This window comes from Hippichthys cyanospilos, chromosome 3 (genome assembly GCF_059441005.1).
Source record: "Hippichthys cyanospilos isolate Australia breed blue-spotted pipefish chromosome 3, RoL_Hcya_1.0, whole genome shotgun sequence".
Taxonomy (NCBI): Eukaryota; Metazoa; Chordata; class Actinopteri; order Syngnathiformes; family Syngnathidae; genus Hippichthys; species Hippichthys cyanospilos.
In genome coordinates, this window is record NC_142371.1 from 22826619 (window position 1) to 22852855 (window position 26237).

At 39.2% G+C, this 26237-nt stretch overlaps 3 protein-coding genes and 1 long non-coding RNA gene across 6 annotated transcripts in view; 3 read left to right on the forward strand and 1 right to left on the reverse strand.

The window, feature by feature from the left end:
• Positions 1-109: 109 nt before the first annotated feature.
• Positions 110-2454, forward strand: dctn3 (dynactin 3 (p22)). The gene is made up of 7 exons (XM_088410897.1): positions 110-269; positions 831-915; positions 1000-1086; positions 1171-1254; positions 1417-1475; positions 1576-1635; positions 1755-2454. The coding sequence occupies exons 1-7, from the start codon at positions 168-170 to the stop codon at positions 1839-1841; spliced, it is 564 nt and encodes a 187-aa protein (XP_088267023.1). The 5' UTR covers positions 110-167; the 3' UTR covers positions 1842-2454.
• On the reverse strand, positions 1716-9646 carry LOC148426335 (uncharacterized). The gene is made up of 3 exons (XR_015865104.1): positions 9496-9646; positions 3879-3959; positions 1716-1830 (listed from the first exon to the last, which is right to left on the reverse strand). It is a non-coding gene; the product is annotated as an uncharacterized LOC148426335 (long non-coding RNA).
• On the forward strand, positions 2524-13118 carry nt5c3a (5'-nucleotidase, cytosolic IIIA). 2 transcript variants are annotated; one of them, XM_088410895.1, is made up of 8 exons: positions 2524-2710; positions 9635-9733; positions 9982-10051; positions 10141-10273; positions 10655-10744; positions 10959-11121; positions 11433-11633; positions 11727-13118. In XM_088410895.1, the coding sequence occupies exons 1-8, from the start codon at positions 2573-2575 to the stop codon at positions 11826-11828; spliced, it is 996 nt and encodes a 331-aa protein (XP_088267021.1). In that variant the 5' UTR covers positions 2524-2572; the 3' UTR covers positions 11829-13118. The 2 variants fall into 2 exon arrangements, with proteins under 2 accessions (XP_088267021.1, XP_088267022.1); XM_088410896.1 differs by lacking the exon at positions 2524-2710 and adding an exon at positions 8535-8578.
• Positions 13119-13602: 484 nt separating this feature from the next.
• Positions 13603-26237, forward strand: part of bbs9 (Bardet-Biedl syndrome 9) — a 90869-nt gene continuing 78234 nt past the window's right edge. For both annotated transcript variants that reach the window (XM_088411000.1, XM_088411001.1), the window contains exons 1-9: positions 13603-13721; positions 15380-15491; positions 15568-15724; positions 17608-17672; positions 17753-17866; positions 21261-21435; positions 23555-23639; positions 24044-24227; positions 25971-26100. In XM_088411000.1, coding sequence (XP_088267126.1) covers positions 15380-15491; positions 15568-15724; positions 17608-17672; positions 17753-17866; positions 21261-21435; positions 23555-23639; positions 24044-24227; positions 25971-26100 — 1022 coding nt within the window. In that variant the 5' untranslated portion in view covers positions 13603-13721. The remainder of the gene's footprint in view (positions 13722-15379; positions 15492-15567; positions 15725-17607; positions 17673-17752; positions 17867-21260; positions 21436-23554; positions 23640-24043; positions 24228-25970; positions 26101-26237) is intronic.

A 26237-nucleotide genomic window follows, 5' to 3' on the forward strand; every position in this document is an offset into this window, starting at 1 on the left:
TTGCATACTGAATAAACCTAGGATATTTAAAACTGAATTAAACGATTCGTGTAAAAAAAAAATATATGAAACGTCATCAATATGCGGCGACGCACGTAAAATACGTAAGCCGGTGAGGGCTGTTTGAGTCCCTCCTCCTGTTTTGTCGGTAAAGAAAAGCTTCTAAAATGGACAAGAAGGCGGCGGTGGACAACTTGGAAATGCGTCTCCATGCATTGGAGAATCGCATATATGGAGACGGAAAGAATACAAGTTTGAAACCGTTAAAGGTTAGTTTTCAAGTTTACATATAGGTGTGGCCGAGCTAAGATGCTAACCAACTGAGAGCTAGCAAAGCTAACTGTAGCCGAGTATTGTACCTTCTCTCCTTTCCCTTAATTTACATGAATCGGTTTATAATAATTCAATAATGGACTGTGTTTGAGTGGTGTGTTAAGTAGTTTAACCTTAACATCATGGGAGCACTATTATTTAGCATCAACGTCAAAGTACGTTCGTGTTAGATGGCTACTTTGAATGGATTTCGGCACATTAAATCGTTGTATACATTAACGTGTATTTAAGAGTAATAGTACAAATCGTTAATGGAGAAGTGAAGGTGTAGTCACTCCTGCTGCAACTTGACAAAACCAAACAAAGTTCCCACATTTGTAGCTTAAGGCAATCTTTGTGTCTTATGACCCAGCATCACAAAACCCTGCTACACTGACTGAGTAGCGTACAAACCAATGACTTGAATTTTTATTAACTCCACGTCAATCTGTCAAACCAGCTTGCTTGTTTTTGCACCAAGTACAAACATTAAAGTAATTGATTTATTATTATTGCAGTGTGCAGAGTCCTTAGCCAGAATTCAGGCTGGCCTGACCAACACGGCCAACAAGAGAGAACGAGTCAAGATTTTGCACAAGAAAAGTCAGTCACAGCCTCATATATAAACTAATGGCAATTTTCTTAAGCTTACTCTATACTAATGACTTTTATTTCATATTGGTGCAGTTGAGGACCTAATGAAGTATTTGGACCCCCAATTTACTGACCACATCGCTGTGCCTGACACTATGAAGCTGGAGTTCATTCTCGCTGGTCAGTACAGGAATTATGCCATTCTAGAATTATTTTGACTTTCAGACACTTTAACTGACTCTTTTGTTGTAATTGTGCATACAGAAGAGGAATTCCTGATTTCCCAAGCCGCTTTGCTTGAGCAGGTCAGCAACCTGCAGCCACTACTGGAGAGCACCTACATCCGAGGTAATCTCCATTTGGGTGTCGTGTGTGTGTGTGTTTTTTTTTCTTCAGTTTTGCACTTTGCAATTTCATGTCCAAGGGTCCTGAGGGTGAATTCTTGAAAGTCGTATTAAAAATTGAGATAACGCAAGCAATACCTGCACTGACTTTTATGCTTGCTTCCAGATGTTCCAGAGCACACCACCAAACTCCAGCGTCTCTCCCAGATTCACATCAAACAGCAGGTAAAAGATGCAGGACACATTCTCCACAGTATCAATTACTTCTTTTGTGGACTTTGTTTGGGTATCACCTTTTGAGACTTCACTGTTGCTACTTTTTTAGGACCAAGCAGATACTCAGTCACTGGAAGTCAAGAAACTTTTTGAGGACTACAACAAAATGGTACTCATACACTAATGCAAGTGTTGCAAAAACAGCAGATGATACAAAATAAATATAGTGTAATAACTAATATACTAATATTCAAGGGATTTTATTTATTTATTTGTTCATGTTTTCAGATGTTCCTGCTGTCCAAGCAGTTCACCCAATGGGACGAGAGCCTGAGGAAGGTTGAAGAGGCCAATGGCATCCGACCTGTGGAGTAATTTCCATTGGTGATGATGATAAGGATAATTTGTGTAGCTTTTTATCTGTACAAACTACGCAAAGAGTACAAAGCGATCTTGAAATTGTTGATTTAAAAAATGTTGTTGCAAATCTGAAAAAAAAAAAAAACTGAAGTCACATGACTATTAGCTCTCTGGAGGATTTTACCCAGCTCACGAGACAGCTATTAGTCACCCTGCTCTTATTTATTTGTACACATACTACTCTTGTAGTAAATGGTTAGATTTCCTCGCATTTTGGCTTGTCTCCTGCACGTTGGTTGAGTCATAAGACTGAGCGCCTGACCTGCACTAAAAGTTTTTTTCCCTTTCCATTTGTCTCCTGACATATCAATGCCTTTGTGTATGTTTCAAATTGTCACCACATGACTCTATGGCAGTGCACGTTTCTTCTTATTAAAACGGTTGTATAAATTAATTTACATTTGCTGGGATTCAATTGGAAATTCAATTATAAAAATACTTTTGGTGAATACACTAATCACAAAAATATTTAAATAGGAAAAAGTATGTATATTTGTTAGCGATTTGTATTTGAATAAAGTGTGTGCAAAAATTCGAATTAGCTAAAATAAAAATAGTAGATTCCGCATACGCGTGGTTTGGCGGAAGCAGCGCCTCATTGACATCCGTGACGTCACTAATTTGCGTCAACCAAGCACGAGGATTCCTCTTGGCGACGGCGGCGGACAACCTCCGAGCGTGCCGCCATGGACCGAACTGCCGTCGTCAAAGTGGGCGCCGCAGCAAGCGCGAGCGTGTGCGCCCTGTTCGGCGGCGTGGTTCTGGCCCAGTACATAGTTGCCAAGAAGAAGCGAGCCGGCAAGAAGACGAGAATCATCGAAATGGTGAGTTTTGATGTAAACTACATAACAGCTACATGGTGGGTGACAAGCTAGCAGGAGGCAGACGCGGGAAGAAGCAGGAAGTGGCCATGTCTCCCCTTCAAATTAAAAACAACTTTGATCCGTTCATCGCTATCCTAGCTGTACAAAACTGTTTATCTTTTACAATGTGAGTTGTTTTAGCCATATAAAAGTGCTCGCACCGAGTAAGAAAACAACATCGAACATAGTCGCTTATAAATAAGTCTTTTCAAATTTGTTTAATTTTTTTCGTGAAGGATTGTCGTTTCCTCAACAGCAGTAGCTTTGCAGTTTACTACGCATGTGCGGATGAACCCCCTCAACAACAGTAACAGCAGCTGTTTTAGAGGTCAATGGCAGCTAGCTTTTTGGTCCACAAAACATGACAAGAGGATTTTTGGGTACTTAGTCAACTCCCAGTTATGTCTTTTGTCCCCCGGAAGTTGCTTGAACTGTGGGACCCAAATCATGCTTGACATTTAAGCCCTAGCAGTAAACGGGCAAGCAGGAATCAGTTCAAGTGACTTTTGGGGGTGTATAGCTATCTTAAAAATTTCTGCAATCTAATGAGATCAGATAATGTTTCTAATTGGCTTTTCTTGTAAGTATTAGAAACTGTGTGACTATCGAAGGCAGATGCAGCCTATGATACCCACATCTAATCTATTCAAAGCAACTTTTTCAGTATTACTTGAAAGCCTTAAAACATCAATTTGCACACCAGATCTTTTTGATATTCTTATAGTAAAACATGGTAAAACTAATCCAATGTAGTGTAGATCAGGATATTAGCTTAATAGCATAATTTCCCAAGTAATTTTTGCTGTCACTTACTGCTGTCATTTATTACTATCAGTCACTATCAATAGACAAGTGCATGCTATTTTTATTTGTATTTTTTTGTACAGTCTCAGTTATCTAAGTGGTTACCTGCAAAGGTCGAAATGATGCAAACTAAGGCTAATGACATGCTAGGAGAAATAACATGGCCATGTTTGAGACAGTTTGATTTTAATCTGTCCATGTTAATATTGAAGTAAGACGCATGCAAAGAAGACATTTTTACATAATTTACTTGTAGCTGCTGGCCGCCACTCCTACTGTATGTTCATAAATGATTCATGTAAGAGGTATTCAGTCCCGCCCTTACACTTAAAAGACGAGGTTTTAAGCGCGTTCCAGTCGTCGGCGAATCACAGGCATCCCTCTAGCTGGCCTCAGAACACACGTGCTTGGAAACAAAAGAAAGACAAACACATAAAGCGTAGACACAAAATCTGTCAGTGAATTGGTGGTTTGCTGCATGGTATGTCCTCACAGTAACAAAAACAAACACATTCTTTCAGTGAATGCGAATAACAAAACAAAACCCATCTTTTTTGTGCTTGCCAGCAACTCAATTTTGCACGAGCATTCAAGGCAGAATATTATGTGGTTACAGTCAAAATTTAACAAGGAATACGTTTTTAATGAAAGATGTCATATTATTAGGGGGAATTAAGTATTTTTTCTCAAGAAAACATGTAATATAATGTAGAAAAGGGTAGTGTTTTTTTGACAGTTAAAAATAAATCCATATATAATCTGCAAGATTATAGGTTGTATTTTGTGTTGCTTTTGTTAATCACAAAAAAATCTTTGAGGATAAAAAGGTTTCTACTATTAGGATAAATAAGTTGCATAAAACTTGAAAAAATGTTAAATCTTTGAGACAAAAAAAATGCTAAAAAAATATTTTGGCGAAGTAGAATGGTAGAGAAAAGTAGAAAGAGTAGAAAAAAGGAAATTGAGATGAATAGGATGATATTTTAAGAGAAAGTACAGTTGTATTTTCAATGAAAAGTCATGTTACAGAAAAATATTTTTTAGAAAAATATAAGAGAATGTAAAAATTCAAGTTTAAATTTGCTTCCCAAAAAGCTGCATCATTTTACAAAAACAAAACTCAAGTAGTGTAGTACTAGTAATGGTTTATTCTGTTTTTTTTGTTGTTGTTTTTTTAGAAAAGTAAGATTTTGGAGAAGAAATTAAGAGAAAACAAATTCAAGCTAAATGTCATATTTCTTTGTGAAAACAAATGTTATTTTTTCCCTTTTTTTTTTTTAGATAAAAACCCATCCCCATTTGTAACTCTTAATTTTTTGGGGGGTACTTACTACAGATATAAATGATGTTTTATAAAAGTAAGTCAAAGAAACCAAAAACACTGAAGATAAAAACAACCAGACATACACACATTTACATTTGTTTTTTAGTCAAAGGACGTGTCTTCATCTTCATTTTTATCCCAATTCCACTAGCGGTAACTACTCTTAGCACCACCAGGAGGTGCTGTTTGTACAAATATGAATACTACCATCAGAATGTTTTTCAAATGAACCCCCCTATCAGTAGCAACAGATGGTTGTCAATGTGCCAATAGGAGGGGCTTCCTTAGGTGCAACGTTCAAGGCCTTTGCATTATACATGTATATATATCACAATCTATATGGATTTCACTTCATTTTCATGAAAACATAATGATTGTGACATTGTTTCCCAATGACTACACAAATCATTCCATATAGTGGACCACTATGTACAGTAGGCAGAAAAATACCTAAAGTGTTTTAGTTTATTTAAAAATTACAGTCAGTAACTGTTTTTTTTTTAAATCAACAGTTTTTGCCTCTACATTCAATCTTTAATTCAATAGTTGTTGCTATTGTGTGCTACTTGGCCATCATAGGCAGTGTAACACATTGTATATATAATACACATAAACAGTGGTCACAACAAAGCTGCCGTAATATTACTGGTAGTGATTTTTTTTCACAGATGAGAAAGAAGTGAAAGGAATCATAATTCCGAGTGAATAACATGTCTTTTTTTTAATCAATGTAGTAATATCACAAAATTATAGTTGCTTTAGTGAACCTAGTCTTCATACTTGCGATTTGGCTTATGTGAATTCATTTTTATGGATTTTAATGGATTTTATTTATTTATTTTATTGGTTATTTGCAGAAATACAGTTATTTGTTAAAAGTCAGTCTTAATACCCCATCAAATAGCTGGGGGCCACTGTAATTTTTTTGTCATTCAACCAATTTAGGACATTCATTTTGGACTTGAGTCATGTAATGTATAGTGGAGCATTACTATTTGTGAGGGATATAGGTCTGGCCAGTCCCCAAATAGTGAAAACCTGTGTTTAATTGACATAATTAATATTCAATTCTAAAAGGAAAAAATATATCTTTTTTTTTTACCCAAAAATTTTTATTGTAAATTTTTGGATAAAACTTCAATAAGCATTTTCCACACACAAAAATGGGATGACTAATTCCAAAAAAAGCAAAAAAAAAAACCAAAAACAAAAAACGTTTTGTTTTTAATATTGAAAAACAGATATATCTGCAAGTGCCAAACCACATGTCTGCAAGGATCCAACATTTAAATGTGATTGTTTCTTCAAATGTTAGGTACCGTATGTACCTGTATTCATTTATTTATTTTCTTATATTTTATGTTCATTTTCAGCATGTTCCTTATACTCACCAATTCCTCTGTGTGCTGTCCTGCCATATTTCCAAATTCCTTGTGCGCCACTAAAATGACAACAACACAGCTTCACAAATGCCCATTTGTGTCTATGAGCTCAACAATACCATTAGCAAAGCTGTCTATGCGCCTGTGTTTGTGGGTCAGACGTTCGCTTAATTCAAGCACGTGAATGGCTTCTCACGTGCTCGTTAGCGCAGTAATGTTTATGTCCAAAGCCTCCTATAGTTCCCATATACAGATAACATGGGAAGAAGCTTATAAAAGTGGGCCCCCATGTTACAAGATGAATCTGTTCCAGGGTTGGGCTCATAAGGCGAATTCACCTTATGGCGGGCAATCCAAACTTATTTTTTATTAGTAATGAATATTACACTTAAGCAATCTAAAAGTGCTTCAGCATAAGAATAGCTCAATCCCTGTGCAGACAAGACAGAATTAAAATGTGATATTTAAAGATGTTCTTGTTAGACTATTTATAGTGGAGTCTACAGTGTGTTTATTGCTACCAGATGTACACTCCAAATCTCTGGCTGATGCAATATGGTTTATGTATGTTGTTTTGGAGTAACCCGAGTGCTTTGACCTACTTATTCGTTTTACTGACGAGACTTGTTCAACATATGTGAAGCCTTCCTCTCAGGTTGCACTCGCATCCTTGTCGTGCAAGCGAGGTCGTCCCACGCTTCCTCAGCTCAAATTAACCCAGACGTTTTGGCATGGTGTTTTTTTTATTTATTTATTTTTCCTCCCTCGTGTGTTGGACGTGCTGAGCAGAAGTAGGAGACTTGTTTGTAAATGGCAGCCATATTAAGATCAACAGCGTTCTTTTTCCTGAATGTGGATAGACCAAATATTTCCGATGCAGATATGACATAGAGACAGTATCCATTTATTTAGCCATTTTCAGCAATAGAAATGTTAATACTTTATATGAAATTAATTTCATATAAATGTATAATTAAAAACACATTTTGCCAAGGGTTGGATAATGACCAATCATGACCTGTTGGTCTATTGATGTTCAGTACCGTTTACAGCCATAATCAGTTGTTAGCTGAGCATTGTACGTCCCTGGCATTGAATGAGTTAATTGTACTTAAAAAGTAATTTAGCCATTAATTTAATTGATAGAAAAAATAAAATAATTGTTAACTACTAAAAATGGCTAAATAGGTGCACTATCCAATTGGTCCTATTGGGTGTGCGTCACCTCATTATTTTTTAAATGCTAGTAATTTCTATGTTTATATATAAACTGAACTCATTTAACGCCATGCATTTTTTCATACCCACATGACCAGCCATATTTGACGGCCCAACGTGACCAATAAGTTAATAGAAGAAAGTTTTACCCCTCCCACATGCTTTAAACTGACCTGAACTTTTTGAAACTGCTTTTAAACAAAACAAAATAAATAAATAAATAGCAAACACAACTTGCTTAGAAAATACTTCATGTAATGTAGTACCTACCATACATGCATATGCCTTCAAGAGGCTGGGCCTCATAGGGATTGTGAAACTACAAAATCCCTCTTAAACAATTTAACAAATTGTTTTATGTTCTAATGAATTTGATCTTATTTAAAAAGAAAAATGTACTCTTCCTGTCGTCACATCAAAAGCATTGTGCATTACAGAAACCATTTTAAAATCTCACGCACCCTGAAGTTGCTTCGTGTACACCCAGGAATACTCAGAATTCATTCAAAGTATGTTCAAAGTTTTTGCAAAACATACATAAAGCTTTTTTTTTTTTTTTTTCCCCCAGGCAGGGAACGATTGCACAGAGGCAACACACTTAATGAATCTCTTTCAATTTCATGTATTAGAACCTGCTCAACCTGACCTGTCTGTTTATGCATCAAAGTTTATTTTAAAATGCGTATACATATATGTGGTTTGTAATTTATGTTTTTATTTTTTGTATTCATGTATGTCTCTATAATGAGAACAAACACTATGAGCTTGAACCCCAGGTGGCTTTTCGTGCCTGGGCTAGTTATTTACCACCTGCATGTATGTATGTGTTCAAAATGTGTGTGTTCAGCAGATACTCTCATTGAGTGTGAATTCAAAGGTAGCATGACAACAGGGGAAGATGAGATGACAAACTTTACTCTTCCACCAGCCTCATTTCTATTAATACTCCCCAGTGTGCTTGTTGACATGGATCAGCTGTTAAAAGGGTGCGTAAGGGAGGGGTTTCATGCTCTGCCCACCCCACCCTTAGTGACTATATAAAGGCTCTTTAGCCACACATTCTTTTCTTCACTCTTGTTTTTCACAGACTACACAGCCCCGGTGAGTAAGTGTATGTACAATATATACGTATGCGTATGTGTCGGCTATACTCTTGAGTGTACTCTTACATCATATCAAGAGTCTTATCATGATACTTAACCTTTGGAAGAACTTTAACATCCTTTAATAGCTCACTTGAAAACGTTTATTTTTGATGCGCTCTTTTAATCCGATTGCAGTACTAAATACATTTCTAATTGTATTAGCTTAAAAAAATTGTTTTTAAGATTTCATTTTTTTATAAGTGACTGCTGATATTGAGAGTACCCTGCTTTTTTTGTTTGTAATTTTAATCAAAGATCAGTGAAGTTTTAACATTTACTTTTTTAATTGTAAAAAAAACTGAATTTCTCAAGACTGGCTGATGTTTGTGAAAGCTCCCTGTCTTGTTAGAATTTTAAAATAAAGCTCTATATTGTCAAAAACTAAAAACGAAACTAAAATAGAGAAAAAAAAAAAAAACATCACCATGCAAACCAATAGTTGTTTTCAGTTGTTTTCATTGGCCACCTTGATTGCTAATAATGTATCAACCCTGCTCCCAAATCAGGTGCAATAGCAAATTTCAAAAATGTCGTTTTCAAATTCTTAAATACTTCACCAAAGCAAATGACTAATTCCCTCATTTTTCCTCAATTTTTTTTTGAAAGACCTAATAGCCCGGAGATATACAATAAAAAAGATGATTTGCAGACTGTTAGTAGTAAATGGAAACAATTGTCAAGACACTCGCACACTAATATTGTTTTAAATTGGTTGATACTGCACAAAAACAACAGACGACCTAGAAGTGGTTGATTTGTCAAAATATATTCCAAATGGACCATTGAGAAATACGGGATTTCTCTGTGGTAACAACACGTGTTTTAGAGTTTATTAAACATGCTAAACATGTTAGAACATGCCCTCCTACATACCTCTTCATTGTACTCCTCTTTCTTGCATTGTTCACAATGTATATGAAGACGAGGCGTGTTCAGTCATGACCCAGCGCTGTAATTACTTTAAATCATGTCATGTGATCTCCAGTAACGATGCCTTCTGTCCTGCCTTCAGATGCCTCAGTTCGAGAAGAAAACTGTGCACATGAGGGACCCCGAGAGGGTGGAGCAGATCATCTGCGGCCTCATTAAGGGTGGAGCCTCCAAGCTTCAGGTGGGTCCAACGCTGACACCCGATGGTGACAACATGCAAGTGCAGCAGAAGACATCGACAGGAATCTTATTGGCTTGAGCGGGTTTTTTAAAATATGTACGAGCAGCCACTGTTGTGTCTATTGTTGTATCCATTTTGTCTCAGCAAGTTAAGTATTAATTGCATTCATCCCAATCATATGAGACCTAATTGGAAGAACTACCCCCACTTTTGATATTCACTTGTACCTTTGCCCCCCAACCCCCCAGGTCATCACCGACTTCGACATGACTCTAAGCAAGTTTGCCATCAATGGCAAACGCTGCCCGACGTGCCACAGTGAGTCTAAGCTGCAATAAAACTCACAAATCGCAGCATTGGCATGTTTTTGTTAATGTGTTTGTGGACGCGCGTGTTGTTGCATCCAGACATTATAGACAACTGCAGCCTGGTAACGGAGGAGTGTCGCCAAAAGCTGCTGCAACTCAAGAACAAGTACTACCCAATCGAGATCGACCCACACCTCACCATGGAGGAGAAGTATCCCTTCATGGTGGAGTGGTAAGCTGCTTTCCCTTTTCTGGAGTCACACCACATGCTTCAGGTCACACAATTCCTTTACACATGCACAATTGTACCTAAATAAAGGTGCTCAACTCAAAGGTTTTCTTCACAGTAGCATGTTCTATATGTCCCCACTAATGTAAACATGGCGTTCTGATTAATATTATATATAGAATAGCTCCAGGGAAAGCTATTTTGTCACTGGCATGCACTATTATCATATTTGATGTCAAGACACACCTAAGGATGACAGATTTGCATCATATGTATGGATGGGTAGGTATGTAATTCCATTGGAACAGATTTGCCTAATATTTAATGTTTTTAGAACAATGTAGTTTCTTTACATCATCTGATTTTGTATGTATATGTGTTCAGGTATTTCAAGTCTCACTCACTTTTAGTGGAGCAGAGGATAGAGAAGGACAAATTGCCTCAAGTCGTGCGAGACTCTGACGCTGCACTCAGGTACCCCCACCCCACCAAAAAAATCAATTTTCTAAAGTCTAAACCCAGTATGACCCCTCAAGATGAGGTCTGGGCCATCAAAATGTCCCAACAAGGGCAAGATGTACCTAAAATATGAGCCGCACCATGTAGCAAAGACACATGCACACACACACACACACTCACAAATTAAATACATATTTTGGGGGGTCGGTTTGTTTGTTTTTTTTGCCAGGGAAGGCTTCGAGCAATTCTTCGACCGCCTGCACCAGCACGAAGTGCCGGTTTTCATCTTCTCTGCTGGCCTGGGGGACGTTCTGGAGGAGCTCATCCGCCAGGCCGGTGTTTACCACCCAAACATCAAGGTGGTGTCCAATTTCATGGACTTTGATGACAACGTGAGTTCATAAAAATGACGCTTGCACTTACAAAAAACAACTGCTAGAAAATACTAGAATTTGACCCTAAAATTAAGGGTGTGTCCTGTATTTTTGTGGAAAACCTTAGATAGTGACACTCTTTTTTCCCATACTAAAAATATATATATATATATATATATATATATATATATATATATATATATATATATATATATATATATATATATATATAAAATATGTGTGTGTGTGTAAAAGTTTTTGGGATGATTTAACATAGAACTATTTGAAGTCTTCGTAAGCTTCTTCTTAGCGTGTGGTTGTTGTTCCAGGGCGTCCTGCGGGGCTTCAAAGGCGAGCTGATCCACGTATACAACAAGCACGACGGCGCATTGCGCAACACTGAATACTTTAAGCAGTTGAAGGAGAACAGCAACATCATCCTAATGGGAGACTCGCTGGGTGACCTCAGCATGGCCGACGGCGTGACCAACGTGGAGAACATCCTCAAGGTCGGCTTCCTCAATGACAAGGTAAACAAACGTTGTCGTATATCATGTTTTTTTTTCCTTCTCAAATATTAGACACTGATAATCGATAATGTGTAACTGTGTGTCCTTCAACAGGTGGAGGAGCGCCTAGACAAATATTTGGACTCTTATGACATCGTCCTGGTGAAGGACGAGACTCTGGAAGTGCCCAACGCTATCCTCCAGAAGGTCCTATAACTTCTTCCTCGGACCTTCCCCCAACCCCCCCCCCCCCCCCCCCCCCACACCTCCTTCAACGCCTTTGTACATTTCTGATGGGACATTTTTTAATGTGCAGCGCTCTTTGGCTTTCTTTTGATTTTTGTGTCACACTCTCACGCCATGCTGTGGACATCAGCATCACACAGCAACATAGTGAACCCCCACAAATTTGCTGTTCTGCATTTGAGATTTCACCACTTCCCAGATTTAAAAAAAAAAAAAATCCCTGTTAATATGGAAGCCCTTGCTTAGTTGCATCTTTTATTCCAAGCCGATTACCAATCAGTCAATCATGAATGGATTTTCAAAAATCTGCTATCTTACTGCTATCATACAACGCAAAACAATATAGATGGAAATTACCATTGATGCTAGCATTATTTTACTACTTTGCACATGGAACGCATACAAACTGCAATGTAAAAAAAAATGTACTGTTTTTTTATGCTCTGTGGGAAGAACAGCTTAGTTCTCAACCTTCGTTGCTATTGTAGCGGAGGCAAGTCTGACGAACCGCAATATATACTGGGGACACTGTATACAAGATTGTTGTTTTTTGTTTTTGTTTCTTCCAGAAAAGTTGTCTTTGTGTTCAGTAGAACACTTATGTACATGCAATGGACCAGGAAGATGCAAGAGGACCTTTGAAAACGATGATGCTAGATATAAAATGGATGCAGTCCCTGTGAGAGGATGTGATTTGTGGAAATGCACTTTAAAATAGGTGTGAATATCCGTAGGAATTTGTGGATTTATGAACAAGTTTTAGTCAATGAATATATGATGTATACAATGACAAAAAAGATGTTTACTTTCATACAGCCTTTTAAAGCCCACTGTGCTTAGAAGAAAAAGCACTTTACTCTCCATCTTTTGGTTTGCTCAAAACAGTACAGAAATCCATGCAAAAAAAAAAAAAAACACCAAAGTTCATGTGACATTTTTTTTTTGTCCTTTAGGAGAACTCCGGAACTGTCAGTAACTTTTCTTTTCCTTTTAAGTTTTCAACATATTTCATGCATTTTGTATGTGCTGCTATCACCTGCATGTTGCCTTTTCTCAACAAAGAAACAAATTTATTTACATATAAATATATATCATTGAAACAGGGAATAATGCCATACTGTATCTGGATTTTGTGTGGAATTGCTTCCAAAAGTAGATTAATGTGTTGTATTTTTATAAGCAGAATAAGTTTGTTTTTCTTTTCCTGTGGTGGTGTGGATTGAAAATAAATATACGAAAATAAATGACATGTTTCATGAACGCGTGTTCACAAGTGTGTGTAAAAAGCATGAGCGTAAAAAGTCATCGCATTTCACGTTTTGGCCTGTAGCCTAAACTGTTGCAAAAATGCGAAAACTACTTTTTACTCGTTTACGTTGCGAGAAGTCCCGGTTTAAAATTTTGCTTCACAAATTTGCTTCATATTCACCAAATTACAGTTGTAATCTCAATCAATTTTAGAATGGTAATTATCGGTAAAACTGCACATTTTATTGTTACGTCACCGTACCTTAGTCCTCTATTTACAAATAAAAGACTAATTTTCTCGTCGTGCATCATCCACAACTGGCCCCTTTCCCTTTATAATACGTGATTGTTCTGACAGCAAAATTGTGGTGCTAGATTATTGTAATATAGTCGCAATTTGTTTAAATGGTACAATTCAATAGGCGATTGAATACAACGACTACATTTCCCATCTGGAATTTCGTTTTTGCGCTTGCGTACAACTGCCACGCCCGCCCCAGTTTAAGCGTCAGTGCCATGACAACAAGACGATGGCTTCAAGAGGGTAAATGTGATTTTTGCCACCGCGAGGAGAAATAAACCCCCGGGCTCGTCGGACGCGTCGGCGAAGAAAATGTAAGGGACCCATTCTACTCGTTAGACGATGTTTGGGTAAATTGCGTGGCTAGCTAATTAGCCAGCCAAGCTAAAGTTAATGCGTTAGCCGCGAGCTAATTCATTTGTGAACGCGCCTTGAAGTGTGTGCGCGTGAGCTTCAAAACTTATTAACGCGACTTGTTTTATCGCTCAAACGCGGACAATTAAACATACACGTGTTTGAATTGTTAGTTCGGTTCAGGGCACCACAAGGAATCTGTGCGGACCTCACAGTTTTTGCAGAACAGGAAAGACATACATGTGAATATTTGTCATTGTAGTGTGTGTAATGCCTATGGAAAACCTGGTAATTAACGAGTTTGTTTAAGTCATTACATTTTACCATAACACTATTTTAAAACATTGTTAAGATATTGGCTGTCTGTTGCAAACTTTCGTGTTTGCTTCAACAAGCTTTGATGTCATGAAACATAACTTCAAAGTGTATTAATTTGTCAAATGAGTGGCACGCTTAACTCGCCACTTTGCTGGATTAGCTGCTTGTTCCACCTGCTCGGTCAGCAGCATCACTAAGGAGCAAAGCTGCTTGCCTCCCCAAGCTTACTGTGTTGGTCACATGACTAGTCATTCTGCTCCCCCATTGGCTGCTGGTGTTAGCGTGGCAGGAAGTGGTCCGCCGCAATTACTTTTTAAAAAAAACTGCCGATTTGGCCTTTTGTTAATTAATTCATTTATTTCTTGGAACTGTGGTCCTTGTGAGCCAAGGTATTGCATATTTTCTATACTTCTCTACTCTAACACACCTGATTCAAATGATCACCTCATCACAAGCTTGCAGGAGCCCGAAAACCATCCTGGTTGGCAGTGTTTAGAGACTTTTTTTCCCTCTCCATTGTATAATTAAACATGTACTAAAGAATGAAGGATTGTGTCGTAAAGCAGTTAAATGCTTTGCCTGTAGTTCATGTATTTATTGTTTTCTGGAAGGGGCTCCTACCAGTTGCGGTCCCTTCTGAAGGTTTTTTATTTTCCCCAGATAGGGTTTTTTAGTTTTTTTCTTCCTTTTCTGGGATTTTTGTTTAGGGGGCGCCATTGTGTAATTATGATGATTTGTGTGATGCTATCTGTGATTTACCTTAACCCGTGAAGCTGTTTTATTTATTTTTTTAATGCACTTTATGAACAAATACATTCTTAGCAATTATTTAGAATGTAAAGAACTGTTATTGCCACTTTTTTCTTGCTCATATAATGAACATTGTGATGCATTTTTGTTGTACACGCCTTCGCCACGTGGGGGCATTATAATAGACACAGAACTGCTTTCACGAAGAAGAATTCAAGCACTTTTTTCTCAAATGATATAGAGTTGCTCAGGACTCTTGAAAACACCTAAAAGCCATTGAATGAGTTTAAGAACAAGGCCTGAATTGGTATTCAAATGTTCTTAAATCAAATTTCAAAATGTTAACACATGATAATCTGGATGTTGTTATTCTTCATTAAAAAAAATGACTCTTGGTAACCACGAAATCATGATAGCAAAACTATTGAAACAGTGTTGTGTATTTTAGTCAGTACTCTTATGAGAAGATGAACATATTTTTTTAATTTCTTCTTTTCAAACCTCATGACAAAATTATGACTTTCATGTGTTTTCTTCTCTATCCAATCAGATGTCTTTGTTCAAGGCACGGGACTGGTGGTCGGCAACCCTCGGCGAAGGGGAGGAGTTTGACCAGGGGTGCATGTGCGTTGGAGATGTGGACAACAGCGCCACAGGATATGGTAGCGTATAATGTATGTTTCACGTTGTAGGAACATCCATCATATCAACAGGTTCTCTCTCTGTCATTTTCTTCAGACAAGGTGGTGGTTGGTAGCTACATGGGCATGCTGCGCATCTTCTCCCCTTACTCCGTCAAAGCCACAGAGGGGGGTCAAAGCTCGGCTGAGGCGCAGCTCCTGGAGGTACACCTCCAGAACGCCATCATCCAGGTGGAACTGGGAAAGTTTGTCTCGTAAGTAGATTTTGTTATTTACACAGAAGCAAAAGAAAGTCTATATCATATACAACTGATCATTTAGTCAAATTGAAATTGATGTCACGATTATTAGCCGTAGAATGTGTTATCAAAAGACCACTTTTCCTGGAAAAAAAACAAAACAAAAAACCAAAGCAGACCCTTGCTTGATTTCAAGCCAATGGGCTTTATTTATTGTAAACTGTTCTAGTCAAAAGTTTGGAAACTGGTAATTTGGCGATTCGTTTGCAATATGGTTGTGACTTGACGATTAATGTTGTTCATGTCGCACTTGCTTGATAGAATTTTGTGGTTGTGGAAAGTCGTGGTCTGGAGCATTTAAAAGACGCCGAAAGTGGTTTGTAGAAGCCTTCATTCATGAGACTGAAGCAACATTTAGCAACTTAATCTGACTCAAATGAGCTTTAGCCTAATTTTCCTCTCATGAGCACGCCAAGGATTACACTTGGCGAATTGATCGACCTGCTTGCTGAGTTTAATCATGTGATGTTCGCAAGCTGAGCCATGATTGGGTTGTTGCCTGAGCTCTGAGAAGCTTTGATGTCATTTTCAGTTGACTGCAAGTGGCAAAACATTGTCTCAGAAATGCAGAAAATCCTTTGGATTTTGCTCAGAAACAGAATGCCGTGTTTCGACTGGTTTGTTTATCGAACATATCAAGAAAATCTTTTACTTTACTTCCTCTCGAGAAATCAAATGTTGTTTCTGAGTAAAAAAGTCCGCTCAGCCCTGCTTTACGTTTTCCAGGCAGATGGCGCTGTCTCCTTTTAGTGTCTCTTTTCACATTTTGCAGAAATGAAAAGTGAACTTTCCTGCTGGAAAAAAAATACTTGAATCTCCACGGTCGCCTCTTTCCTTCCTTCCCACAGTGCCGCATTGGTGTTTGCTTTAAACTGCGGTTTGCCAGAACAAAATTCCTCCCGGGAATCCGGCGGGCGGTCAGGAGGCGCGGCTGCCGTGTATAAATACTGGCGGGCAGACCGAGACGGTGGGCAGCCCACCAGAGATTTTTTTTTTTTTGCTTTCCCAGGATGAAAGAACACTTGTGGGATCGGCTTTCCCTTCCGTCGTGGTTGCCCCTTTCTGAAGACTGCATTTTGTTCTCGCACGACAAAATCAACAAGTATCGTGTCGGTGGAGAAGTCGCGTTGTAAAGTTTAAGAATCGACAACCGATGCAAAACAGTTCTACTTTTGTCTAAATTAAGCTTTTCAACCTATTTCAATATGCTGTAGCTCCTTAACACCAAGGTGCCACAAAGTGATCTAAAATAATACATTTGTCTAAATTGGGCTCCTCAAGTCAACATTGTTGCCACAAGATGGTAACAAAGGCCTACTTTTCTCTTAATGGAGCTCCTAAACAGATTTCAACATAGGTCCTTGGAACCCAAACGATACAGGATAGTTGCAGGGTACTAGTTTTGTCCGAACCACACTTGAACATTGTTCCTTAGCACGCAAAGGATACAGAATAGTAAAAGAGCACTATTTTTATTGAGAAGAAGTGCCTCAACTCACTTCAACATAGTTATGTGGTAGCGAGATACCACTAGATAGAAGCAAAGGACTACTTTTGTCGAAACACATTTCAGCATTGTTTGTTATCCCCAAAATGCTACAAAATAATAGCGAAGCACTAGTTCTGTCTCAGTGGAGCGCTCAACTCACTTTAGCATAGTTCCTTAGCACCAAAATATTGCACATTGGTGGCCGTGTTGTAGTTTTGTCTAAAGGAAGCGCCTCAACTCAGTTCAACACAGTTACTTGGCTGTGAGATGCCACAGGATTGTAACCAAGCACTACTTTAGTCAGAGTTAATTCAAAATCAGCGGTATTCTTGCTCTGTTGTGCTTCCAGGTGTTCAGAACTTCTCCACCTGGCTGTCCTTCACCCCAGGAAGCTGTCAGTCTTCTCCGTTCTGGGTAACTTCCTTCGCCGATGTGTCACTTCCTGTATAGGTAAGTGTCATTGTGTTGACGTAAATGTGTGCGTGTGCGTTTAGGCACGGCAGGCAACGTGGATCATGGCGACCAGTACCAGATCAAACTGGTCTATGAGCACAACCTGCAGAGGACCGCCTGCAACATGACATACGGAACCTTTGGAGGGGTCACGGGTAAGGCATGCACACACACGTAAATGATGCCGTCTCGTGCCCTGGGATTTTTGGAAAAAGAAAAAAAACAAGTCGGGGACAGCCCTCCAGAGTCCAAGAGACACACACACACACACACATGGGAATCCCCTTTTAAGTGAGTGAAATGACTACTTTTAAATAAAGGCTGCTTTGTTGAGACGCACGTGTGTGTGTGTGGGTCTGAATATGCCAGACTGTGGCCTGGCTTGATGGACCCCACATTCCCTCCCTGCTTACATGAGAGGCTTCCGTACCGCAGAAACTTTATTCCGAAACTCAAAGAACTTTGGAGGAACTTTGCACGTGCTTCTACTGAACTTTAAATTTGGTTCCCAGGGATTATTTCCGAGGGTCGGAGGGTTGTAAGTGAATTTATAAATTTCTGTGTGCAATGTGGTGTCTTCGTTCTTCACTTAAACATTCTGTGTGCCTGTGTCTTTAAGTGGGCATTTGCATTTATAGCCAGAATGTGTGCGATGTGATGTGAAGCACACGGGCACATGATTCTGAATTTCCACGTATATTTTTTTCCACCGCTAGAGGTCAGTGCCCGCCACAAAATTGATGCTTTTCTGCTGTCTTTTTCTTAATGTTACAAATGTTGTTTTCAAACTTTGTACACCATGTTCCACCTGAATATATTCTCATGAGACGCTGCCCACTCATTTGTGGTGGGTTTGGGGAATATTTAATATGGTAGGCGTACAATTATGCAGTTTCAACAATAGCTTTGCAATAGAGGGCAATTTATACTGCATTACGATACTGTTGAAATATCCATCCATCCGTTTTCTATCGCTGCTTATCCTCTCAAGGGTCACAGGCTTGCTGGTGCCTATCCTAGCTGACTTCGGGCGGTAGACGAGGGACACCCTGAACTGGTTGCCAGCCAATTGCAGGGCACACAGACCAACAACCATTCACGTAGCCAATCACACCTAAGGAATTTAGTATGTCCAATACACCTGCCATGCATGTCTCCGGAGTGCCCGGAGAGAACCTACGCAGGCTCGGGGAGAACATGCAAAGTCCACGCAGGAAGTTGGATTTAAACTCGGGTTTCTGAACTGTGAGGCGGATGTGCTAACCACTTTTCACCGAGCCGCACTCAATTGAGATATGTTGCGCAAAAAAAGTTAAGTTAAAAAAATCTTTATGTACAAATAATTAAAACCCATGAAAACACATTTTAAAGATGAGATGTATTGAACTTAAAGGTTAAACGCAACTCGAGTCTATTGTTTTCAAATTGGAGTATGTAAGACTTAACAGGGTTCCTGCACATATAATAACATCAAATTCAATGCTTTTTAGTGTCCTGATGGGAACAGTATGCTCTTCTTTTCAAATTAAGAGAAAATGAATTGGAACATTATGTAAGTCCCCCATCCAAAATCCTTGTTCTGGTGAGCAGGTACTTAGAAAAAAAAAATCCTTGAAAAACTGTCGAGAACCGCTGGGTTAGAATGAATGAGATGCTGTTTAGTTTGGGAAATCCCTGCACTTCTGCACTCCCTCTCCCCCCCATCTGGGAGGTCAGAGTTCATCTACTAGGAGCCATTAGAGAGTTTTTTTTTTTTTGGGGGGGGGGGGGGGGGGGTGGGGGGCGCACACAAACACACACACAGAAACGTTGTGCTTGTGCTTTAACTTGACCTTAACGCAAAACCGCATCAGCAAGACATCGTCCTAGCTATTTTTAAGATGAGGTTATTATCTTTTATTGCTGTGTAATAAGTCAGTTTGTAGTGGACGGGAGGGATTGAATAACGTGGCCTTAAGCTAATAAACCAAAATAGAAAGTAGAGTCGCACACTTTTATACTTGAGCATTGTGCCGCTTGAGCACACAAGACTCTCTGTATAGCATACGGCCATTAATGTCAGGCTTTTATTTCCATTATTCATGATACCTTTTAGCTTTGGTGATTAGCAAGCCTGCTCCAAAGTTCTGTGATTCCGGGTTCGAATCTGAGCTGAGATGCGGAGTGCGTGTCTTCTCCTCATTTTTTTCAAGTCTGCATCCGCTCAAAGAAGTTTCTGTACGTGTCTTTGTAATTGTATTGCGTTATTGGCCACTGTGGAACATGCTCATCACTCACACACAACCACATGCATGCACACACGTGTTTACACAGAGGAAGGCGTGTAGGAGTGTGTGGCTTTTCTTTCCAAATCTGCTGATGGATGGTTTGTGTGTGTGGATGTGTGTGCGCGCTGTATCCCTGACCTCTACTTGACAGCAGTGAGAGTTTTAATAGCGTATTGAGGCCTAATTATAGTCCTCCGGTCACATCGCTGCTTTATGATGCCGCGTGTGTGTCTGTGTATGTTTATAAGAGTGTATGCATGTGCTAAGGTGTTAATGGAGATATCAGACTGAGTCGGAGTGAGAAACACGCCTCGTTCAGCGTCGCGCCGCCACTGCTGAAATGAAACAGGAGCAACATGTTTATTGCGTGTGAGCGTGTGCGTGCGCATATTTGTGTGTGTGGAGTCTGAAGTTGGAACCAAAAAGTATTCATGAGCCTTTTCATTATGTTGGGAGTCGAATTGACACATTTTGAACTTGAGTGTGATGAAAAAAATAGATTTAAATATACAGTATAGAAAAAAAAAATGATGAAACTTACTGTGCGAGTCTTACTCAAATCATTTGATTGATTGACCCAAAATTTGAGTTAAAAGGTACTGACTTCATTGAGAAATGTACTGAACTGAAACTGACTTTTGACCTAGGATCATTTAGTAGTTTATTAATCTCTGCCCATATTCGGTATTTTGACCAAATTGGCATCGGAATTTTTTTAAAATATGGTACTGTACGTTGAAAAATGATAAATCTCCAACACTGTTAACTTCAGAGAACGATTTTTTTTTTTTTAGTTAACTTTATAAGAGAGTCCAGCATTGCATTTGTCTGTTGGTTTGTTTGTACTGTATTTGTAATTGTTGGGGGGGGGGGGGGGGGGGGGGGGGGGGGGGGGGTGTTGCCACTTTATTTGTTGTAAGTTTGTTTCCATTTCGTTTTTGTGATTGCATCTTTTTATGGCTGTTTCTTTTTTTCAATATGTTTGCATTGCAATCATTTCCAAGTTGTTGTTTTTTTCCTGCATCAAATGCATTCAAATGAATCCTAATTGAAAGCAGATTTCCCAGATAGAATGCCTATGCTAAATTCTGAAATCTTTTTTTTTGTTTGTTTTTGCAAGGCCTTTTAATGTGTAGAGAAAATGAATGGAATAACAAAAATACATATATATATATATATATATATATATATATATATATATATATATATATATATATATATATATATATATATATATATATACTAATAAATGAAACCCTGCCCTCATTCTTTCTGCCGTCAGGTCACCACTCGCTGTGCATCCAGTCCATGGACGGCATGCTGATGTTTTTCGAGCAGGACAGCTACTCCTTCGGAAGATTCTTACCGGCTTTCCTGCTTCCGGGCCCGCTAGCCTACAACTCCCGGACAGATAGCTTCCTCACCGTGTCGTCCAGCCGCCAGCTGGAGAGCTACAAGTAGGTTCCGCTAACGTCGTCTTCATGTCCGGCGTAGACACAAAATTCCTGCGAGAGGAAAAGAAAATGTGACAAACCACAAAAATGTGCCCGGGAAGGCTTTGTGTTGCCGTTTTTAAAAGTCTGCCCGGTGAACAAGGTGTGTGTTGTCACACGTGTAGACAGTCTTTTGGCAGTGTGGAGTCTATATTGGCCGGCGCTATCAGGCCTCATGTAAAGTTTAAGCAAACATTTAGTGTAAACGTACTCTCAATGAAAGATGATATTGCTGGAAACACAACACGCACACATACACATGCAAATGCTTCACAACTCTGGTGCCAACACCCACACGTACACACCAAGGTCTTGTACAGGAGTGCTGGAAAGGCTCAACAAGTTGTACACAGGTGATAAACTGAAGGTCAGATTGGGCCAAAACTGAGTGCCAGCCAATCTGGCAATCTTTTTTTAGGTTGTCAGAATATTGTGTTTTATAACTATATCAACACAAATTATCAAATGAAAGATTCAGTTTTCTTCTTGATTTATTCCATATGAATATACAAATATTTGTTGAATTCTGTAATGATACTGCAGTAGTACTTAACAAGTCCATTTCGCCTAAAACGATGTCCTCTTGAAGCACATTTGTATCCACTGTTGCGTCCATTTTGGAGATAGCGAAGGTAACACATAAGGCATCATGGGAAAGGGCAGGAAGCCCTCTATTGAGCATGATAGCACTTTGTAGAGTAGCTCCAGTGATTCAAAAGATGTAGGCCAAAAACTAATGTCCACTATAGTGGACACAAATGAATTGTCTGGGTCTCAGGAGGATATGCTTTCATCTTAATCCGCATCCATCTGAAGGAAACAATTCTCGCCAGTGGCTTTCCAGGAAGCCGGCTCACTCCACATCTGCGAGTGCTCCTCCATCTCCCCTCTCTTATCCACTTGGGCTTCACGCATAACGTTCAACAGGCCTGACGTTGGCGCTAATAGAGCGGGACACCCCGGGACCGCATAAAATGTGTGGGCCGGGTGTCGGTCGGACCTGGCGGAGAGCACTAGCAGCTGTTGAGTCATAAAAATACTTTCAGGTGGCGAAAGAAAGAAAAGATACAGTGAAATCTCCCATAGGAAATAATATAAATCAAATTCATATGTTCCAGGAAATTGTTGCTGTCAGAAAATTTTTTTTGTTTGTTTTCTTACTTAAATTGGGCTGCAATTAATGATTATTCCAGTAATCAATTAACCTATCAATTATTTTGTTTGATACAAGAGAGGTTTAAATTTCCTATCAGTTATTTATAACCAGGACATTATTTTAAATTGGCAGTGCTATTCTATAAATAAACTAGACTTAAAAAAAGGCCAAAATGTTGGTCATTTTTTTTTAAAGTAAAACCAAATGTTTGTAAATGTTTTATTTTTAGGCAGCACAAAGATAAGTCTGTTTTACTGAGGCCAATGCAATTTAAACCAAAAAAAAACAAATGGCGTTTTTTGTTGGCAAAAAATGATTACTCATCAATTGGCTGATTAGTCTGAAAAATAACAATGAATAAAATAGCATGTTTCCTCCCAATACATTTTGATAGGTGTCAATCATAGGCACTATTAACAGGCAGGCAGATACTTATTCTCCGGCAATAAATCTATTGTTTAAAAAAAAAAAAAAAAAAAAAAAAACTTTCCATACTGGTTCCCAGAATGCATTTCGTGGCACAATTGATGAATTTATGCGCATAATAATTATTGTCTGTTTGCGAATGTGTATTTGAATGTGTGCTATATTGAACACATTTGTGCTTAATTTATTTTTAATTGTTTCATTCTTTTTTTTTTTACCTGTCTCAATTGGGCACCTATGTCCTCCTGAGACCCAGCCTATTCATTTGTGTCCATGTGTTCATTTGTGGACGTTGGATCTCAGAAAGATATTATTAAGGAAAATCCCATGTTTGAGGTTCTCATTGCGAAGAGATTCTCCAGTTTTGGTCCAGCTGTTTAAGAAGGAGTCCTTCTTGCCACGATGCATTGACTGCCAACTTGTTCCACGTCCCCATGATGCCAACATCAACGCGTATCAGGTAGCAATTTCCCGGTATTTAACATCTGCTCTGCTTCTCAGGTACGAGACTCTGGCCGTGGCCACTGATGCAGAAAGCCGCGATGACCCTAATCAGCCTCTCAAGACCGGCAGCAAGAGGTTGACGGTGAGTCCTCAGCTTCGGTGAACCCCTTATTAACCCCACAGTGATGTCACTAGTTCCTGTGTCCCACATTAGCGCTCATTAACGCTAACAAGTTCAATTTGAAAAAAAAAAAATATATTGACATGACTCATTCAACAGTTCTGGCGTCATTTTAGTTGTGCTTGGCATGGAGGCACTTGACTTGCGCTCGGCTGCCCTTTTTATTTGCATCCCTGGAAAGCCTTATGTAGCGGGCAGGTAACCATGGCAACAGACTCTGATTTAAAGCATTACTTAAGGAATATGGCGGCGTTTACATGGCAGGTACAAATGCAAACATTTCACTAATGGGTTCACAAAGACTTGAACGGGAGTTATTTGTCCCGTGCAAATGAATGGAGAAGTTTTTTGTCTTTTCTCCGCAGCCCGACTGGACGTTGATTCTGGGCGAGCAGGCCCTGGACATCTCCGTGCCCTCCTTCTCACACTCGTCCTCCTTCATCTTCGTCTTGGGAGAGCGCAACCTTTACTGCCTGCGTGACAACGGGCAAATCTATTTCATGAAGAAGTTGGAGTTCAACCCCAGCAGCTTCCTGCCGTACGCATCACGTGAGTCAAATACTCATTGATACATGCACGTTTTGTGACTGGATTTCACAAGTTAACGTTTTAACTTTGGCAGCCCTAGTATTAATCTAACATTCATGATTTCAAATCATGAAAAATAAAATTGGATTTTCCAAACTTTTAACTGCTATTATAGATGAATGAAGAGCCGGGGTATAAATGTTGGAATCCTTAATGAATAGACTGACGAATGAGTGAATGGCTGAAGTAGTGTCGAATGGTTAAGTCTTAGAATTGACTAATGAATTAACATTTGAATAAGCGGGTGAATGCGCTGCTGGATGAGTGAATTGGATGAAATGAAAGATTAACTACTGAAAGTATTGTTGAATGAGTTGATGAGTGGATGAAGGACAAATGACTGGATGAGAGGGTCAATTTCTAGTGAGTGATTTGCACTAAGTGAATGGATTAATGGTGGAGTGAATGACCTAATAGATGTGTGGTTAAACGGACTGGGTGAGAGTGAATTTCTGGTGGTTGCGTGGATGGTAGACTGGGTGAATGTACTCATGAGTGAATGAATGAATTATTAGATGTGTGGATGAATGGACTGATGAATAGATGAGAGGGTGTATTTCTAATGACTAATGATAACTAATGACTAGTTAAGGATGACTTTCTGGTGGATGAGTGAATTGCAGACTAGCTGAATAGACTAGGGTTAGTGAATGAATTAGAATGACTCTGATAAGAGAGTGAATTTTCTGGATGGGTGCTGGATTTCTAGGGGAAATAATGGGTGAGTGAATGAATTAGTGGGTGAATTGAATGATAGATGTGTCAGTGAATGAGTGAGTTAATTGCGATTATTTGTCTAATTATTTGGGTGACCAAAAGATGTAGCAGGATGTTAATATAAACACAAATGATCATGGGAAGTGCAGTTTTTGGAGTATGTATTTGCCTGACTTCATTCATTAAATTCACATGTGAATTATAAAATCGGTGCTCAGATAATAGCAGGTGTGTGTGTTTGCTTTTGTGAGCCACCAACACATATATACACAACCACATGCTTTTTGACCCCCCTCCTAGCTGACCGCCTCCAGCTCCATCTTGGACCCACTGAGGTGTTTGTTTTGCGTGTGGCCATCACCTCAGATCTCTCCTGGTGGTAGCTGTACTGCTACCGGGATGGGCACACGTGCATGTGTGTGTGCCTGTGTGTAGGTGTACATGCATGTGTATAAAGCAAGTCTAGTATTTATAGTTCATGTTTCAAGGGAAAGTATATGTAAGTTTGTATGTACAGTATTCCTTCCTGCCTGTTTAATTTGGAGCTACGTGCTGACATGTCATGATGTCATCACTCGGGTTATTTCTCCACTTTGTGGTTGCAAAGTTTATCACATGCCGTTTCACCTCTTTTCCAACTTTAAAAATAAAGCGCTTTTTGATATTATACTAGCTGGGTGGCGGAAACGAAGCCTGCACACTCTAGTGAATACACACGCAAGTTTTATTCTCATTTTGCCATTTTGGATTTTCCGAACCTTGCACCAAAAAACTCATTTTTTCTCCTTTATGTGGTCATGTAGCACCAAATAAGCTTTAATGAAAAGACCGAGCTTTACAGTAAGTGATCCAACAAGAAATAACCACAAAATGACCTTTATGTGTAATATCTGACATTCTCCCCTTCCCCTTAAAAAATAAAATAAAAAAGCCCTTTTATGATGGTCACAATTCACGCTAATACATCTTTTCTTGGTTTTCCTTTAGTGACCGATGGCACCACCCATCTGTTGCTAGGCAACCACACTAACATGCTGCTGGTGTACCAGGACGTCACGCTCAAGTGGGCTGCCCAGCTCGCTTTCGTGCCCGTGGCGCTTCGCGTCGCCAACTTCCCGTGAGTGTGGCGCCCGTGTGTGGTGACGTACAAAACATACGCACACACACACACACACACCTTCATAACACATGCTGGAATCGTTGTCTTTTATTAGTTTACTGTCGAGTGATTTGCCTTTTTGGGCCCCTCATTTA

What these genes read in the sequence shown, in the direction of transcription:
- dctn3 (XM_088410897.1), top strand. Translation starts at nt 168, where the DNA reads ATGGACAAGAAGGCGGCGGTGGACAACTTGGAAATGCGTCTCCATGCA. An exon ending in CAAGATTTTGCACAAGAAAA is followed by an intron (nt 916 to 999) that starts GTCAGTCACAGC and finishes ATATTGGTGCAG; the next exon opens with TTGAGGACCTAATGAAGTAT. An exon ending in GCTGGAGTTCATTCTCGCTG is followed by an intron (nt 1,087 to 1,170) that starts GTCAGTACAGGA and finishes TTGTGCATACAG; the next exon opens with AAGAGGAATTCCTGATTTCC.
- nt5c3a (XM_088410895.1), top strand. Translation starts at nt 2,573, where the DNA reads ATGGACCGAACTGCCGTCGTCAAAGTGGGCGCCGCAGCAAGCGCGAGC. An exon ending in ACGCTGCCCGACGTGCCACA is followed by an intron (nt 10,052 to 10,140) that starts GTGAGTCTAAGC and finishes TGTTGCATCCAG; the next exon opens with ACATTATAGACAACTGCAGC. An exon ending in TCATGGACTTTGATGACAAC is followed by an intron (nt 11,122 to 11,432) that starts GTGAGTTCATAA and finishes TTGTTGTTCCAG; the next exon opens with GGCGTCCTGCGGGGCTTCAA.